This window comes from Fistularia commersonii, chromosome 17 (genome assembly GCF_037954325.1).
Source record: "Fistularia commersonii isolate RoL2024-O1a breed Wild chromosome 17, RoL_Fcom_v1.0, whole genome shotgun sequence".
Classification (NCBI taxonomy): domain Eukaryota; kingdom Metazoa; phylum Chordata; class Actinopteri; order Syngnathiformes; family Fistulariidae; genus Fistularia; species Fistularia commersonii.
Window position 1 is genome coordinate 13,806,615 of NC_141300.1, and position 18,797 is coordinate 13,825,411.

Below are 18,797 nucleotides of genomic sequence, written 5' to 3' on the forward strand. Positions count from 1 at the left end.
TCGTGATTGTAAAAGGTACACAAAGCAAATGGTATGGCGAAAATTTAAATTGTACATGCAGCTCAACAACTGGCAATGTAATATGTTCACATGGCGCTCATTTATATTTAGATTCGTTGTGTTAAATATACGTGTTTGCAATGACAATGCTTAGTTAATCGCCATCTACACCCTGCCATGTTTCTAGCCATTAACGTTAGCTGCGTAGGCAACACCAGTGTCAACGAAACCCAGGGATGTTAATGACAATAACATTCATTTTTTTTCCCAATGAAACGCATTAATTTATTTGATATTTACAACAATATAAGACGCATTTAACCTACCTATTTCTCCGCCCTACCAGTGGCACCACACCACTAGAACTGGCAACATCGAACATCAAAGCAAGGAGGAGCAACGGCTCTTTGTTAGCTTGCTAAGTAGCACAGTTAGCATGGAGCTAGTTAGCTCATAGCGCACTGACCAGTGAAACGTTAACCAACCATGAATAATTACCACGTCACGTGTTTGAAAAGCTGTCACGCCCTCCGCTAGCATTTTGTGTACGCTTGCGTTTAAATAAATTCAATTTGGCAGGTTTGCACAAACATCATATGAGTCTGCTGCCCGGGCCGCTCTCGCAATCACGGTAGAGCGACCGATGTATCAGGCCGGGTCTCGTCGCCGGTGACCGCTCCATGCGCCGCTGTCAGCGGTCGAGCGCCGGCCGTTTGAGCGCTGCCGGGCGGCGAGCTGACCCCACTTGCTAACGTTAGCCAGGCGGGCATAACAGATGGTCGGAATGGCTCGACCCACCCCCCGACGGTCCCATTCAACAAATCCATGTCAAGAATTCAAACTATTAATAGCGTCAGCGTTTAACTTGACTACATTACGCGTCAATTAAAATCCCATTTTAACGACATCTTTACACTCCACGACGCCGTCATGTTGACATGGCCATTTGGAAGATTAGCCGTTGTTTCCTAGCTAGGTGGATGTAGACTGCTAACATAAAACATTTTTTTTTTGGGGGGGGGGGAAATACAGCAACGCGTAATCCAGTTAGCGATAGGCTACGCCGTATAACAGACTGCGCCTTACCCCAACAGCGTTCGCGGTCCGCACAACCGTCGTTTGTCACCCCGCGTTGAGACGCTCACAGCGGAAATCCGTCTTGGAATAAATGTGAAATGGACACACGTCCATTGTTCAGGTGTCAAGGAGGCACGTCAATCAATCAGCGCGTGTCAGCTCGAGCTCCGGGTGCTCGCGCTCACGGAAGCGCCGCTGCCTCGACATCGACGGAGAGACTGATCGCCTACTGCGCATGCGCCGATGAGGGATGACCTCATAACTAGAACAGCGCACTTCACTTTCTTTCCTTTGCTTTTGCTTTTTCCATGCGCTATCGTGTCAGGTTTGCAAGACATTACTGCTGCAATGAGGCTGCAAACGCCCATGAAAGACTCGTCCCGAGTGCCGGCCAACATGTTGTAGGTGGCACAGGTATACAGGTTTGGTAAAGGCGCACACACACCAGAGGAACCCGAACCCTCCGATTTCATCCCCACCACTGGGCCGCCTTTCTGTAAATATTTGATTAGTTGAGGAATGAGCTGAATTAATAAACACTAAGGTCATATTTTGTAAGAATTCCCTCGTCAGGCCATGGGTAACGTGCAAAAGACAGCAGATTTCTTTACTTCATTTCCTAATTTCTCGTTCAATTACTATTTGAATCGTTTCCCCCTTTAACCCCAGGACCTCTGCATAGCCGGGGGTGGGGGGGGGGGGGGGATGGGGGGGTTGCACCCATCGAACATCCCGCTCCTTTCTACGGGCCAATACTGCCCCCTGTGGGTGGGTGTCTCACACACACACACACACACACACATATGCAACGTTCACTGCCTGCCGCGGTGCGTTCACTGCCCAGAACGAACAGTGTTTACGTGGCTGTCGCTCCCGTGAAAAAACACACGCTTTGGGGCATTCCCTAGTGTTTTTCCGTCATATATCAGCGTAAAACCAAAAGATATAATACATGTAAGCGCAGATGCTCTCCATGCCCCCCCCGTTACTCCCTCTTTTCTTTTTCTTTTTTTCCTTCCCCCAGCGTCGTGAGCGCGCATCGGAGATTGGCGCGTGGCGAAGAGGGTCGCCGTGAACGCGCACCGGAGGCCTGACGTCACCGCGGCGCCTTGGCTCTCCCGAGCTGCTGCTGCTGCTGCCGCCGCCGCCGCCGCTTCTGCCGCCTGGAAGATGGCAAACTGAGATAGGCGTCCGCCGAGCCGTCGACCCAAAGGGCCCCTCGTCGGAGCCGGGTTGCCTGAGCGCAGGATCCAAAGCCGGGATCGGGAGAACCCCGCCTCACCGCGGCTCAGGTACGCTCTCCGTGGATCTCACCGTGCGCTATTGTGTTAGCGTGGAGAAAATGGGTTTGCGTGGATGGATCGAAGGAGGAAACCAATGTGAACTTTTTTTCGACTATTTCGACTACACCATAATAGCAAGGCTGGGAGGGGTTGAGCCCCCGAACCCGAAACCGGCTCCGGAGGGGGCGGCCGGGACTGGACATGGGTGGCTCCACAGCAGGCTGCGGTGTCGGCGTGGATGTGGAAAAGCCTCCGATCCAGGGTTAATGTCACATCCAGCCGCGCTATCCGTGCATCTATTCCACCTTTCCCTCCCGCAGACACCCTTTTCACGGCCCTTTAACACAGCAGCCTCGGTTTTCTACCGAGTTTGTTTTTTTTCCTATCCAACGTCCATGATGGACAATCCCCCTTTCCCTCCCCTGCTAGTCAAATCAATAGCGTCTGATCCCCGAGTCACAAAATACATCGAATGAAACCATCGGAGATTAGCAATTGGGAATTTATTCGCTCAGTACGAATGGAATGAAACACCTGACAGCGCCAACAATTGTCATTTTGAGTTCATTTAACGGGGAAAGGCAGAAATGCACCGTTAGCCGTGTTCCCGTTAGCCGTTAGCAGGGCCCGCAGCTCAGCCTTGCTGACTGGTCTTTATTTTAAATTAACTCGATAAAACACCCAAATTGAGACAAACATTTGGACCAGACACACAGAAACCACGTCCAACGCCCCCCCTCACGTATTTAGAACAGACTCAAAGATAAGGCTACACACTCTTGGATAACGTTGTGACGTGCAGCTATCCTTTGCTAAGGGTGAGAAAAGCAGTGGTCAACTGTCAGATCCAGGTTTGTCCTAGATCCACCTCAAGGAGGTCGACCACCAGGAGATCTATCGGGACTTTACTGGAGAAATGTGCTCCTCCTGGGGTTTGCACAGCAGTTACTTCACTGTTTGCTCTGTATTTATTCATTTGGTAACTAAAAGACAGAACCTCTGGTCAAAGTAACCATTTTATTGACCGTGTGTTGCCCGATGAAATCAGAGGTGGGGCTGAGGGATCCATAAGAGACCTTGTTCGTTCTAATCTGACCGCGTGTTTCGACAATTGTAAACTGTGTGGCGAATGATCCATTCTGTGCTGCACGTTAAAGGTGATTGTTCTCTGTCCTTTGTAGATTTGTACCGTACTTTACCACCGCGGACGTACCAGCATCTGCCCGGAAGACCAAAGCCTGTCTGTGAGAGTGTTGAGTTGAACCTCCGCTCTGTCTCACACTGAGAAAACCACATATTCACAGAATCAGTGAAAAACATAAGCACCAATCTACAAGATAGCACACAGACACTTGAAGCCCTCCTTCAGTTTTCCCCTGTCATCTCCATTCTTCTACTGAGCAGAAGATGTATGGTAGCGCCCGCTCTGTTGGCAGAGGGGATACCAACCATAGCGGAGGCAGAGATGGATCTGGTACCGGTGTCCAGGGTTCCGGTCGTTCCCCTCGCCTTCCTCGCTCTCCTCGTATGGGACACCGTCGTACCAACAGCACCGGGGGCAGCGGCGGCGGTCCTGGAGGTCCGGGAGGCAAGACGCTCTCCATGGAGAACATCCAGTCCCTCAACGCCGCTTATGCCACCTCGGGACCAATGTACCTGAGTGACAATGAAGTGGCCATGGCGGGTGACCACCTCACCAAGAGCGGTGGGCCAGTGACCACCATGGGCAGGCAGAGGGTGACGTATGGGTCCAGGGGCAGTAGCGGTGGAGTTGTGGCCGGCAGCACTCCAAACATTTCCACCACGGTGCCTGCCAACGCCGTACTGCCAGCCGGCATGATGTCAGGTGACGCTCTGGCTTTTGGAGAGCACCACATGGCCTCCACCGTTCCGCATTCTCTAAGACAGGCCCGAGACAACACCATACTGGACCTCCAGGCTCAGCTCAAAGAGGTAGGTTCCTCATAGAGCGTGGGATTTATTTCAGAGTCTCGGTATCCATGCGAGGGTTTGCCCGATCACAGGCTGACGTGCTCCGTGTTTAATTTCTCAGGTGCTCCGAGAAAATGAGCTTCTCCGACGGGAAGTGGAAGTGAAGGAGAGCAAACTGAGTTCCTCCATGAATTCCATCAAGACGTTCTGGAGCCCGGAGTTGAAAAAGGAACGGGCTCTTCGTAAAGACGAGGTGTCTAAGATCGCCGTGTGGAAGGAACAGTACCGCGTGATTCAGGATGAAGCTCAGGTGAGTGTCTCCACGTCGACGGGGTTGGAAAGGGGCCTCTCTGCTCATCGCGCTTCAGATATTCTGATCCTCAGGTGATTTTCTCGCTTTCTTATTAATTAGAATGGTGGCGACAAAAGAACCGGAGCGTCGGTCAAAGATGTTCAACTTGAAAAATACATTTTTTCTCAGCTTTAAAGCTTCGAGTTCCCATAGGTTCGAGTCCCTTTCTGAACATCGAGTTAATCCTCTTATATTCCGCTATATGCTCATGCTTAATGGATGAAAGAGGCTGTAAATCCAATGGCTGCCTCGGTCTCTCTGTGTGATGTAGAAATAGCCGGTGGTGGTGAATATGGATAAAGTGCGGATTAGAAGAGAAATTGAAAGTATCAGGAGAAAATTAACAGGTATGTTTAATCACACTTAGATAATATTTATGTCCTGAGCTTTTTGAAGATGATTCTGCGGCAGATTGAGACATCATCAGAAACCAGATGTACATTTTCACAGTCTATAGTAAAATGGCAGGACTCCGTATTTTCCCATCCTGATGGCTGTCTGGAGAGGGAAGAAAAATCCCTCCATAAGCTCTGAACATGCCTTCGGTTGGCGGCCGCCTGCTGCCAGGACTGCTACACTTCACTGGACTTCTGTTGCATCTAAAACGGTTTGCCAAGTATTCAAATGACTTTTATTTCTGTCAGAAGGGGAAACACATCTGCTCCGAAACCCAGATCTGTGTGCGTGCATGCGCTCACGGCCATAACAGGTGTGTGTTTGTATGCAGCTCTTTAACAGGCGACGGTGTGCGGCCGAAGCTGCCTCGTGGATGTTTCATTAATGGAAAACGATGGTCCTCCTGTGTCTTCCTGTGATTCCTAATGGAAGGGCAGATCTATGTAATTTGCTGTTTTCAGTCCTGCTGAGACAGAATCACAACGTGGACTAATTCCAGTAATGCCCGATGAGTGCACAGCTAATCAGCGGGTGCTGTAATTTAAAGATGTCTGCTTTCATATGTCAGCCTCCACCTCCCACACTGGCACGCGTGCAAGGGAAAGGCATTTGTCTAATTATGGCCTCTGTTGAACTGCAGCCCTTATTGAGTGCACGTTCAACTGACTGCAGATAGTAGGTTTGCATTTGCAGGGTGTATTTCTCAGTGCATATACATTCATTAATTTATGTGGTCGTCACTCACATCTGCCTTTGCTTTGCATGCGTCTAATATACCGTATGTGTTTACAAAGACATTTATCTGTATCCTCCTCTGACAAATGACTATTAACCGGTTTGTAATAATGTAAATTCATCTCCCTCTCCCATTAGAAGGTCAGATTCTCATGTATTAATCATCATGGTTTTCTGCGGCTCCCTGCCTCAAGGATGATCAATAACATTTGTCTCGACTTGGGCAGTCATGTGAGTGAGCAAACATCCTCACCTGTTTATCACCAAGAACAGATTAGCGACATTTAGCACTTTGGCCAGCATCATTGATTGTAGCATGATGTAGCCGCTCCTTCTGGGGCTCGTGGAGACCAGAGCGTCTCCAAACAACCGAATTGATTTATTTTAAATCTAATGTTGACCAAGTCATGAATGCCGCACAGTAACACCAACACCATGGTGACACAGAATGCCAGACAGTCATTGGTGTTATTGTTGGAGTTTGACTCTCTGCTCGGGCCCAGCAGAGGTGACATTTTAGAGGAAAAAAAGGAAGGTTGTTCCTTATAGACCTTTGGTCCACTGCTCCGGATGACGTGTGGTAGAGACCGGATCTGTTTGCACGGCACCGAGTTGTGACATGGTTTTCTTCTCTTTTTTTTTTTTGAGTCAGAATATCGGCTTATGGCGGGGGAAAATGGGTGGGTGTGTGTACGTGTGCAGTGAGTCAGCCCGAGTCACGGGGTGGAGAGGAGGTGAAAGGAAGGAGAAGGAGAGGGAGTGCAAGCTAGGTGGAGGGAGGAGGAGAGGATGACAAAGACAAAGGAGAAGGAAGACGGGGTAGAAACGAAGGCAGACACAGGCTTCTCTCATTGTTCTCTCGTCTGAAAACACACAGTTCTGAAGTGAGCGTAACAAAGCCCGGTCTCTCAGCCGCTGTCCGGCGTGCCGCTGCATCAAATGCCCCAAACAGTGCAACTCTGTGCTGGGCTGACTCTCCCGCCCTCGTAATGTCCAAGCATACAGTGTGACTCTGTGCAGAAATCCTGCTAGGTTTCTGCACAGTTCAGTGTGTGGACTGACGGAGGCGCAGCTGTCAGCGAAGATAACTTCCCAGCCGTGGTCGGAGGGAGATGTTCAACCTACTGTAATGCGGTGTGCTGCAGGGAAGGGATCAGGAACGGGTGGGTCTCCGGTCCTGTGTCAGCCCAAATAATTCACGGAGCTCCTCACCCGCCCGAGCCCAAAACCATTTGCGGTCCAGCAAAAAGACATGAAGTTCATTTGAAAGTGAAGTTTATAAATGCATGCGCGTGTTTCAATGGCCGTAGCATCTTCAGATGACGGTCCAGGCCCTCCAGGACGAGCTGAGGATCCAGAGGGACCTGAACCAGCTGCTCCAGCAAGATCCTGCCAGCCAAGGTCGCGACCTGACCCTCTCGTCCGAGCCCACGGAGGAGAACTACAGGCGGCTCCACGTGGAGCACGAGAGGCAGGCCAAGGAACTCTTCCTGCTGAGGAAAACCCTGGAGGAGATGGAGCTGAGGATTGACACCCAAAAGCAAACCCTCGGAGCCAGAGACGAGTCCATCAAGAAACTCCTGGAGATGCTCCAGAGCAAAGGTGGGTTCGTGCTCTGGAACGTTTGTGAGAAATGGGGATACAAGAAGAAAGTGAGGCAGGGTAGGACAGGGTGTATTTCTAATGAACAAGATAGTTCGATGTGGAAACTCAGATCAACAAGAAGACTAGAATCGTTTAGCTCGGTGTTTCCCAACCACTGTGCCGCGGCACATTAGTGTGCCGTGAGAGATCATCAGGTGTGCCGTGGAAAAATGCCCACTTTCACCTGATTGGTCCGAAAATGATTTATCCAACGCAAATAATGTGTCTTCCCATGACTATGTGGGCAGCGCGCCCATTCGCAGGCAACGGGAAGTGAATTAACCTGTGCGTCTGTGTATCAAAGTGATTAGTGGGGCTTTGTGTGATACATCTTTACAATAAAAAGTCCTTGTATCTGCGTAAACAAACAGGCAGCATTGTTGAGAACTACCAAGAGGAGTGAGAAAGCAGTGAAAGCTGCTACAAAGTTGCTGAACTCATCTCTAAATCCAAACAGCCACACACCGTAGCAAAACATTAATACTACCTGCCGGCAAAGTCATTGTAGAAGACATGCTCGGCTCTGGCGTTGATAAAGAAATAGCCCGAGTTCTCTCAAATAATACAATTTTCAGACATATTGATGACATGTCTTCGGACATTGCAAAAAGGTGTTCTGGAAAAGTTGCACATCAGTGGGAAATTTGCATTGCAACTTGACGAATATACAGATATTAGATTTCACACTAAGTAAATTGAGACCACGGTTTCATCCTAATTCGTTAAAAACTGTTTTTGACATATTCATGTGGTGGTGTGCTGTGTGATTTTTCAAATGTAAAATATGTGCCGTGGCTCAGAAAAGGTTGGGAAACACTGGTTTAGCTCGTGACAGCAGGAAGAATTAGCTTGTGATAGAGAGGAACGTCCGTCCTCCGTATCCCAAGTGCAGTGCGGAGGCTGAAAATGAAGGTATATTTTCCAAGTGAGCAGATAATCCTGCTCAATCTGTGCTACAAGTGAGAACACTGGTTTTAATAAGCGTCTTGGACCTCTGGCCCTTTGACCCGCTTCATCCGGATAACCGGGCCGCTGCGTCGGCATATTTCTGTTCCAGGACCGTCTGCGAAGGCATCCGAGGAGGACCAGGAGCGCACCAGGAGGCTGGCCGACGCAGAAATGCACCGGCATCACCTGGAGAGCTTACTGGACCAGAGGGACCGGGAGATCACCGCGCTGAGAGAGGTGACTCCTCTTTCGCCCCGAGGGGCGGGACGTCACGTTTACGTGATCCGAACGGCTTTGTCCGTCTCTTGATCGCCCGCGTCGATATTTGCACGAATGTTTAACCCGTTCTTCGTCCTGAACCGCCAGGAGCTGCATCGTCGATTCGAAGGAACCCCCGAATCGACCAAAACCAAGGCTTTGCAGACCGTCATCGATATGAAGGTGAAGATGAATGGGTTTTTACAGGTGTGTGTTTGCTGCGGGTGTACTAACTCCTCAACATCCATCCCAGGATGCAAAGATCAACTCCATGGAGCGCAGCCTGAGGGACATGGAGGAGGAGCTGCTGATGCTGAAATCCAATGGGCTGCTGAGCTGCGAGGAGCGTCAGGAGGAGATGAAGCAGATGGAGGTCTATCGCAGCCACACCAAGTTCATGAAGAATAAGGTCAGAGGAAGGAGATGACTGTGGTACCATGAGGATGATACACCACGCAGCCCTCTTGTCTTATTCCTGTCTGCCTTTCTCTTGGTTTCTAATCTTTTCCAGATGGAGCAGGTCAAGCAGGACCTCTCCAGGAAGGACACAGAGCTCCTTGGCTTGCAGACCAAGCTGGAGACCCTCACCAACCAGTTCTCAGACAGCAAACAGCACATCGAGGTCCTGAAGGAGTCCCTCACCGCCAAGGAGCAGAGAGCCGCCATCCTGCAGACCGAGGTGAGGCGGACACGGTCGTACGCCTCCATCCTGTGGATCTAAGAGAGCTTCCGGAGTTAGGAGTTGGACCGATGACGGACTCAAGATGGTGCGACATCTGGATGATCGGATGTGTCTTTCCCACAGGTGGATGCCTTGCGCCTGCGCTTGGAAGAGAAGGAAGCAACTCTGAATAAGAAGAGCAAACAGATACAAGAGGTGTCCGAGGAGAAGGGGACGCTCAACGGGGAGATCCACGACCTCAAAGACATGCTGGAGGTCAAGGAGCGCAAAGTCAACGTGCTACAGAAGAAGGTGCTCAGGATTTAAAGCTTCTTTTAAAAGGCGCTCATCCTCTCCCGGTGCGCCGGGCCCTCCTCACCACTGCTTCTGTCTGCAGATCGAGAACCTGCAGGAGCAGCTGAGGGACAAGGAGAAGCAGATGAGCAGCCTGAAGGAGAGAGTGAAGTCTTTGCAGGCGGACACCTCCAACACCGACACGGCTCTCACCACTCTGGAAGAGTCCTTGGCAGAGAAGGCAAGTTCCTCTCAGACGCAAACACGTCGCAGCCGCGTGCCGCGGCCCGTATTTACTCCTCTCGACCTTCTTCCCGGCGCCGGCAGGAGCGCATCATCGAGCGACTAAAGGAGCAGCGAGACCGAGACGACCGAGAGAAGACGGAGGAGCTGGAGAGCACCAAGAAGGAGCTGAAGGAGCTGAAGGAGAGGCTGAGCCTGCTGCAGGGAGACCTGTCCGACCGGGAGGTGAGACGCCGGAGGACTCTCGCCAGGAAACGGGAGTTTTGGTCCAACGCATCTCCATGTGTGTTTGTGCGTGCAGACGTCTCTGCTGGACCTGAAGGAACACGCCTCATCCCTGGCCTCCTCAGGACTGAAGAAGGACTCCAAACTCAAAAGTTTGGAAATCGCTCTGGAGCAGAAGAAGGAGGAATGCGTGAAGCTGGAGAACCAGCTGAAGAGAGTAAGAGCCGAGGGAGTCGATGCAATGCGTTCGTCTTTCCTTCACCGCCAGCGTGAAACACCTCCTCTCCGCACGTTCACGTCCTCCAGGCTCAGAACGCAGCTCTGGAGGCCCAGGCCAACACCGAGCTCGCCGAGCACATCAAGCGCCTGGAACAGGAGGTGGCCCGGCACAAAGAGGACTCCGGGAAGGCCCAGGCCGAGGTGGACCGCCTGCTGGAGATCCTGCGGGAGATGGAGAATGAGAAGAATGACAAAGACAAGAAGATCAGTGAGCTGGAGAGGTGTGTGTGCGAGGAATTGCCCGCCTTTTGAGTGTGTCAACACTCCTTGATGTGTAGTCATTTCGTATTTAGGAAGAGAAGGCAGCGCTGAGCTTCGGCCGTGCCGTATTTCCCTCCCGCAGTGCGGAGACTTATCTTCACCCCCTCCGCTCACATTCACGCAGACGCTGGCCCATTGCAGCTTCTCCAGCACACACACTTTTCAGACTCCACACTAAGATCTGGTAGAAGTTTAAGGTGTACATCACTGAAGACAGAAGATGCATCTGAGCTTCCTGGCTTTCAGCGTTTCCTCCTGTCCAGGAATTAGACCCCACCCAGAACTGTAGCTGATGTGTTTCTGCTCCTCCTTCTCATTTCTTAATATTTACACATTTTCCCTGTCTGAGCCTTTTTTTTTTTTTCTCTCTCTTACTGCTTTCTTGTCTTTTCATGGGAAACCCCTCACCTCTCCAGTCTGGCCTCCAGGTGAGTACCTGCACTCCTCCCTCTCCACTTTTGGCCAGCTCTTGAGGAGCCCCAAGCCCGTCATGACATTGTTCTCGATCTCCCTTTGGACCCGCCGCAGGCAAATCTCAATCTGTAGTGTGAGCCAATAAAACGTGGCAGCAAATCAGCCAACGCGGGGAAAGTCAGCGAGTTAAAAAAAAAAAAATCCTCTGCATGAGACCTATTTCCACTATTCTTACAAGTGTTGAATTCTGTATCAGTATGTCTCTTTACACTTGTATAGGTGTTTCATTTCTGGAGGAATAGTCACATTTATCAAGACGGGACTAAAGTTCCCCTCCCGCTCGGTCGGAGAATGACATTATTGGGGCGAAATGAGTCCAGATTAGATGATAATGGTAAAAATACTGCATCAGCACATCTTTGTGTGCAGATGTGACAAGTCACATTTCCTGTTTCTTTAAAATAAGTGCCTCCTTTGTCTGTTGTCAAGTGCTCCAATACAAAACACTATTTTTGGTGCCCTGGAGGGAAAACCCGAAAGTACAAGAACAACATGTTTGCATCGGACCCGTTTGTTGTGGAATCGTGCGCCGCACGCCTTGATAAACCTTAACTTTAGAGTTCGAACTCACAGTAAAGAAATGCATGAAAATCTATTTATCTGGGAAAGTTTGTCTCCGCCGTTTTCATTAACTGTCTTTTATTTGGTTCAAATTATTGGAGGACGTCTGCCGGGACTTGGGATTCATCGTCCCGGCGCCACGCCTTTAACGCCCCCGTATCCTTGTGTGTCTCCGCAGGCAGATGAAGGATCAGTCCAAGAAGGTGGCGTCTCTGAAGCACAAGGAGCAGGTGGAGAAAAGCAAGAATGCCCGTCTGATGGAGGAGGCCAGAAAGAGGGAGGACAACATGTCCGAGAGCTCCCAGCAGGTCAAGGTGAGGTTCTCCTGAACTCGCTTCCTCCGGGGCTGGGGGGGAAAAAAAAAACACCGTTTCTGATTCCAACTCCTGCTTTGAAGGACTCCCTGCGCCAGAAGACGGAGCGCATCGAGGAGCTGGAAGAGGCCCTGAGAGAAAGCGTCCAAATCACCGCTGAGCGAGAAATGGTGCTCGCGCAGGAGGAGGCTGCCCGGACGCTCCAGGAGAAGCAGGTACGCACACGTCCGTCACCCGCCGCACGTTCAGCCTCGTTCAGAACACCCTCCCCGGCCCGTCGCCCCACTCAGACCCGACCCAACCCACGTATAACCGCATCTGAGGGGAACGCTGCTCGGACCTTCAGGAGTTCCGAGGCGTCTTCCCGAGCACACGTGGTCAGGTGATTGACGGGTCTGTGTAACCGCAGAACCCCCCCCCCCCCCAGGATGGTGGTCTCATCCCACCGTCCGTGCACTTTGATGCACTTTGACCTTTTTTTCAATATGAATTCAGCGAGCGGACACTCAGGTTCAAACGGTTTCTGTTTGAGTTGCCGGCCGTCACACACTCACCCCTTACTTGTGGTGTAAATAATGTCATCTTCACATACTGAGATTCTCCCCTCCTCCTAACCTTTTGCTGCCATAGTGTTTCCTCCTCCCTCCTCTCCTCTAGCCTCCGCATCTCTCAGTTCTTTTATCTCTGCTTGTCGTTCTCTCTTGTTTCCTCTCTGCTACACACCGCCTCTCAGAAGCACTCACACAAACCAATGCATGAGTCCACCCTCGCCCACTTTCAGTGGTCCAAGGTACGAGCCCGGCGTGTGTGACGTCCATCCATAAGCAGCAGAGCTCAGAGGTGGACACGATAACAGCAGCACCTCCACAATGCATGCAATCTAAAAACAACGGCTCTAAAATGTGTCGACTTTTTTCAGGGGCTTTGAGTTCCATGTCGTTGGGTTGCACTGTCTTGTACGGCCCTGCTGCTCTTCTGAGCCATGTTTTTGTCGCCTACCCGCTGTTCGCCTCCACATAACGATGTGCATCATTCAGCTAGATCCCAAACCTCGATTATTCGGTCTGTTCTCTAAGTTCGTTTTGAACCTAAAAGCGATTGCACTCTTCAGTCTTGAGATTTCAATGGGGTTCCAATGTTTTTGGGTGAATGGTGCACCTTTTATGTGGATCTGGCCCCTTTGACTTCCCGAATTCATGGTCATTATGTGTAATCCAAGATGGAGGAGCTGCTGGGGGCCATGGAGAAGGTGAAGCAGGAACTGGAGTCCATGAGGGCCAAGCTGGCCTCCACCCAGCAGTCTCTGTGCGAGAAGGAGGCGCACCTCACCACCCTGAGAGCCGAGCGCAGGAAGCATCTGGAGGAGGTGCTGGAAATGAAGTAAGACCCGTGGACTCGCGCGGCAGGAGGCTTAACGACTGCCGCCTGGCTCCGGAAAATGTCACCCGATCCCGACCTCGCCCCGCTGACAGGAAGATTCCACGCCGTGAATAAATGATGGCGATGGAAGTGTTGGCTCATGTCAGAACGTGTCGCCTCTCCACAGGCAGGAGGCGCTGCTGGCCGCCATCAGCGAAAAAGATGCTAACATTGCCTTACTGGAGCTGTCCTCCTCCAAGAAGAAGAAGACCCAGGATGAGGTGGCTCTGCTGAAGCGGGAGAAGGACAGGCTGGTGCAGCAGCTCAAGCAGCAGGTGGGGAGATGGTCCGACAGAATCCCCCCCATATCAGAGCGAGAAGGATTTCGTTTGTTCAGTTTCTCTGAGAGAGTATTGTAGTGTTAAACCCATGTTGCCTCTTCTGCGTGTAAATGAATTTTAATCCAGAGCGGAAGTATAGGGTTTCATGCTAAGCGCCGCACCGCAGTTTGTTTATGGGTGTTCTCCGCCCCTCTCAGACTCAGAACCGAATGAAACTGATGGCAGATAACTACGAAGACGACCACCTGAAGACGGGCCCCGACCAGACAAATCACAAACCCTCTCCAGACCAGGTAGCCTCCTCCTCCTCCGCCACCTGTCCGTCACATCAGAACCTCCCGGAAATCTTAGGCCGTGGTGTCGGCAGCATAGATAGCACGGCGTATCAGGAGGAATGATTTACGATGAAACATGTTTTCTCTTTTCCAAACCGTCCGTGTCAAAACACACTAACCGAATGTTCCTCCCCACTGCTGCGCCTGGCTTACATGGGGGCTAACAGGATGATGAGGAGGGTATTTGGGCGTAGCCGAAATGCCGTCCTCCCCCTCTCTCTCTGCCATTTTTGTTCAGAAGGGTGAGCTCGTATGCAAAGTCCGATGTGTCTTTCATCCCCTCATCGTTGCATCGCTGCACGTCCGGCCGTCTTCCATCCGTTCTTCCGTCCATCTGTTCTCTTCTCTCGTCACGGTTTCTTCTCTGTGTCCATGGTCAGTGTCGTCCACGCCGCAGCTCATCAAGCGCTTGAACAATGTGGCTGAGGATGTGTATGTGTGTATGTGTGTGTGTGCATGCACAATTTAAAAGGATGAGAAGATCCTGATCTCCTCACCTCTAATTAGAGCACCTCAACTCTGCATGCCTCTGCCGTCACACTCGTGACCGGCATCTGCTGCTCGGGTTGAGAGGAGCGCTTTTAGCTCGCCAGAATTCTTTATCCATACGCGGCCTCAGTGCCACCGGAGTGTCAGTGCACATTCGCGATGCTCCACACACACACACACACACACACACACACTCACACACTCGATCCGCCCGTGAGCGGGTGAGGCGGATGTCAGGTCGCTTGTTAAAAACTTTGGTTGAATCAAGGTGTTTGTGTATCCCCTGCTCATTTAATTGTTTTCTACCTTCGACAACACAAGCAAGCACTCCGGCCTCGGGGCTTCCAACGCTTTAAGATATCGACCCCCTAAAAGGGAAGGTGCCAGATTCGCTCCCCCTGCTCGCTGCAGAAGAGTCTGGAGCCGGATGGCTTCTGCACCAAACTCCAAATTTGAACCGCATTGCATCTGTTTATCATATAATCGAGTTTATTGTCTCTATATAGAGGCTTCTTGTGAAGTTCTTCCATCACTTGTGTTGTTGAACAGACACCCAGGGTTCATTCTTCTTTCCTTTGACTTATTTCTTGCTTCCTTTCACGTCAAGCTTTGTGTCGATTCACATCCTTCTCATACTTTGGGACCCCCTGCTCAGGATGACTCCTTTGCACCTTTCTCTTGTGAACAAACAGATTCATCTGGTGTTTCTCTCTCGCCGTGTCCCCGTTCCCCCCCCGCAGATGATCCCCCCTCTTCTAGCCCTGTCCCAGAACCGCAGTAAACTCAAGCTCTACATCGCCCACCTGACAGACCTCTGTCACGACCGGGACCCCAGCATCCTCAGCCAGCTCACACCGCCCTCTCACTACCACCACAGCGACCCCGAGGACTGGGAGGAGGAGCTCCAAAAGATGAGCTTTCAGCAGGTACTGAACAGGTTGTCTCCGCTGCAGATCGGCATTCTTCCAACGCCGCCGCCAGTTTCCAGAGCGTGATAGTCGGCCTTAACAGAAATGAGCTGAACATCAAGCTAATGAGTCTATTTATCATCATCCTAAATTGGTTCTTGTAGAAGTAAAAGTAATAAAGGTACTGAAGAACTGCTCATAAGATAATGCTTTATTGATCCCCATAGGGGGAAATTCTTTTTTCACAGGAGCGCAACAGTAACAGTAATAATAATATGAATATAAATAAAAGACACAATTAAAAGGACAGAGACAACACCGTAGATAAAAATCGATAACGGAATGAGGACATAGTGGTAGAACGGATAAGAATAAGAATAACTTTATTTATCCCGAAGGAAATTGTTGTGCCAGAGTTTCAAGTAAAACATAACAATAATAAATAATAGTAGGAAATTGTATAAACAGTATAAAAAAGGGGGGAGAATAAGAAATACAAAAAAACTATGAGTGTCAAAGTAACAAGTCAAGGTTATAAAGTGTTTTAAGGTCTTTAGTACAAAGACTTTGAGATTCCCTGCGGCTGAAGGGAGAGGAATTAAAAAGTCCGATAGCCTCAGGTAGGAAAGACCTCCTGTGGTGTTCAGTGGAGCTCCTTGGTGGTATCAGTCTACGACTGAAAGAGCTCTGACAGGACGTCAGCGTGGCATGCAGGAGGTGATGGACGTTGTCCATGATGCTGAGGAGCTTCCTCAGCATCCTTCTCTCTGACACCTGCACAACAGACTCCAGCTCCACTCCCAGGACAGATCCAGCTCTCCTGATGAGCTTGTTGAGTCTGTTGGTGTCAGCTGTCTTGAGCACCTGCGGCCGGTCCGAGTTGTGTGTCTGGACACTGCTCTCGGAGAAGACATGAAAACACGATTGCCTTCAGCGTGTGTGAAGGGAGTGTGTGGAGATGCCCCGTTGTTACACAGGGGACCTGCGGTGTGGCACGACCAAGCACAGCAGGACATCCCTTTTTGTGGACTCAGTACTTAGAGCACCAGAACCCCCTTTTTTTGATTTTTGTAAGATGTGTAATCCCGTCTCAGTTCTTTCCTGTCCCGGAGCTCCTCCGCTTCCAATCCTACAATGCAGCCTAACGCCATTGCGGTCATCTGGGCTCACATAATGTGCATAAGTCACTCATCCACAATCATAATCTAGGACATAAAGAACAAGAAATAGATAAAAAAAAGCCTTCCCCTCTGGAAGCCGTAATGAAGGGATAAAAGTTTCCAAACAAAACAACAAACACAAAACCAAATGTAGCACAGTCCAGTATGGCCGTTCAACCGGCAGATGTAAACATAGCTGCCTTCCTCGTATGACGCCGTGTGACCACGTATTGTCCGCTCCACTGGCAGAGTAGCGCCCCAGAGAAATTTGTTTTAACATCATTAACGCAGAATTCTTGATAAATCAATGGGTAGATGGCGGTGTAACCATCTGAGGTCGAGTTCCAGCTGTACTCCGTGATTTGTTGAGCCCTGGACTCACCCCGTCTCCCTCCCCCCAGCTGGAGCGGGAGCTGGAGGTGTGTGAGAAGGAGAGCGGGGAGCTGCAGGAGTATGCCAACTCCGTCCTCCAGCAGATCGCAGACTACTGTCCCGACATCTTGGAGCAGGTCGTCAACGCGCTGGAGGAGTCGTGCTGACCGGCAGCTCCAGGAGAAGCCGGTCCTCCCCTCCCACCCAGGAGAGAAGCAGCCAGTCTCTCTGAACTCCTGCTTTCTCCTCCTCCTCGTCCATCCTGGAAGAAACTGTCACAACCCAGGAGAGTTTTCCTGTCCCAGCTGTGTGTGTGTGTGTGTGTGTGTGTGTGTCTGTAAAGCTTGACAGTTCATCTTGGGAGTGCTCACAAAGTTGTCGGGACCATAGAGTAGATCTCTGGGCAGGGAGCATCACGGTGTAGGTCTGTGGAGGTTGAACTTGAACTTTAGCAGAAACAAACGATATTGGATTTGCCTTAAAAGCTCTAGCAGCCGTGCGCTGGGAGGGGGAGCAGACGGGGAGGACACGTGCATTCAAACTCCTGGTGTTCTGCCATTCCTCCTCCCCGGACGCCTCCCTTCAGAGCGGGAGTTTGAAGATCAAGCACAGCGAACCTCACACACGTCTATCTCAGATTTCTACCGCTCACATTAGTCCTGCAAATCTGTCTTTTCCTTCCGGTCGGGACGGGAAAGCACGTTTCCGCGGTGGAAACCGGGGGAAGCCGCTACATCGAAGGGGGGGTGGGGACATCGCAGGGTTCTATCGCCGCCTGTTCCCTGGGCAGTGGGTTTAAACCAAAACAGGTACTGGCGGCCAGAACACTTGGCAAATACTTTTTCTTTTTTTTTTTTAAGCAGCGGGTTTCCAGGCTCCCCGGAAGAGCTGGGAGCCGCGGATCTTTCCTTCTCGATCACGTTGACGTGTTCGGTGGCGCGAGAGGGGGACGAAAGCCCGACCCCCCCCACCCCCCAAAGGGTCGGGCGTAGTTACATACCATATTCTCAAATCTGGACGAGAGAGAGGGGAAACGAAGCGTCCGTTCCCGGCGACGTGTTAATTTGTAGACTGTTTTGCACACGGCGTTCCACTTGTTATGAGGTATGCAATGTTTCCGTTGAGAACGTTCAAGTGGCCTTGGAGCATGCACAGATATCAGTACTGGGCCTCAAGCAGGGATCCTCGTTCCTCTGTCATCTTGGTGCTAAGGCATGATGTAAGAATTCCCCGCCCGATCCTTCGGTCACATCCAAAGTTCCTATCATCGTTGAAGCCCACCTGACGTTCAGTTAGTGGACCGGAGGACGCGGGCGGAGGCCCTTCCCTCGCGTCCTCCTCAGTGCTCACAAACGCGACTGACGGCTCCTTTTATTGTATTTTTTAACTCTTCAGGGCTGAGATTTTTATTCACTAAGTTCATCCGCATTTACAGGAATCGAGTCACTTTTCAACAGCTTTTGACTTTTTAGATGGGTTTGTAAATAACAATCTAATATTTAACACGTGCAGTGACTGAATAAAGGTAATTACGTGGAAGGTGTTGTGCGTTATTGGGAAAAAAAAATAAAAATAATAATAATCCGGTTACAGCAGTGCAGTTTTATTGTCTAATTTTGTCTGTAAGACAAAACGTGTGTGTGTGTGTGTGTGTGTGTGTGCGCGCGTGTGTGCGAGTGTGAGTACTGCCATCACTTGCGGAAAGTCATGTTCTATAGATATATAAGAATAAAATATATATGAAAATGTTTACTGTATGGATATACATTGAATGTTTGCACAGAACCCCGTGGAGCGGTTTGTGTCATCGGCACCAACCGACAGGTGTCCAAAACCCCCGTGTCAAAATAGTGTGTGAACCTCAAATCGTGACCGTGTGATGGGAATATCCTTGTT

At 50.6% G+C, this 18,797-nt stretch overlaps 1 protein-coding gene across 3 annotated transcripts; it reads left to right on the forward strand.

Moving 5' to 3' along the window:
* Positions 1–2,145: 2,145 nt before the first annotated feature.
* Positions 2,146–18,474, forward strand: LOC147225269 (ELKS/Rab6-interacting/CAST family member 1-like). Of its 3 annotated transcripts, XM_086163360.1 has the most exons (21): positions 2,146–2,369; positions 3,542–4,313; positions 4,414–4,602; positions 7,086–7,377; positions 8,477–8,604; positions 8,734–8,808; positions 8,879–9,034; positions 9,137–9,304; positions 9,431–9,598; positions 9,684–9,821; positions 9,908–10,048; positions 10,125–10,265; positions 10,355–10,548; positions 11,802–11,937; positions 12,021–12,152; positions 12,671–12,727; positions 13,157–13,317; positions 13,484–13,631; positions 13,835–13,930; positions 15,202–15,387; positions 16,931–18,474. In XM_086163360.1, the coding sequence occupies exons 2-21, from the start codon at positions 3,768–3,770 to the stop codon at positions 17,066–17,068; spliced, it is 3,390 nt and encodes a 1,129-aa protein (XP_086019486.1). In that variant the 5' UTR covers positions 2,146–2,369; positions 3,542–3,767; the 3' UTR covers positions 17,069–18,474. The 3 variants fall into 3 exon arrangements, with proteins under 3 accessions (XP_086019486.1, XP_086019485.1, XP_086019487.1); XM_086163359.1 differs by lacking the exon at positions 12,671–12,727 and having other exon boundaries at positions 2,179–2,369; XM_086163361.1 differs by lacking the exons at positions 12,671–12,727; positions 16,931–18,474 and adding an exon at positions 14,140–14,214 and having other exon boundaries at positions 2,179–2,369; positions 15,202–15,341.
* The last annotated feature ends 323 nt before the right edge of the window (positions 18,475–18,797 follow it).

Coding starts and splice junctions, on each gene's coding strand:
- LOC147225269 (XM_086163360.1), top strand. CDS start 3,768: ATGTATGGTAGCGCCCGCTCTGTTGGCAGAGGGGATACCAACCATAGC. Junction 11,938..12,020: donor AGAGCTCCCAGCAGGTCAAG/GTGAGGTTCTCC, acceptor CCTGCTTTGAAG/GACTCCCTGCGCCAGAAGAC. Junction 13,931..15,201: donor ACAAACCCTCTCCAGACCAG/GTAGCCTCCTCC, acceptor CCCCCCCCGCAG/ATGATCCCCCCTCTTCTAGC.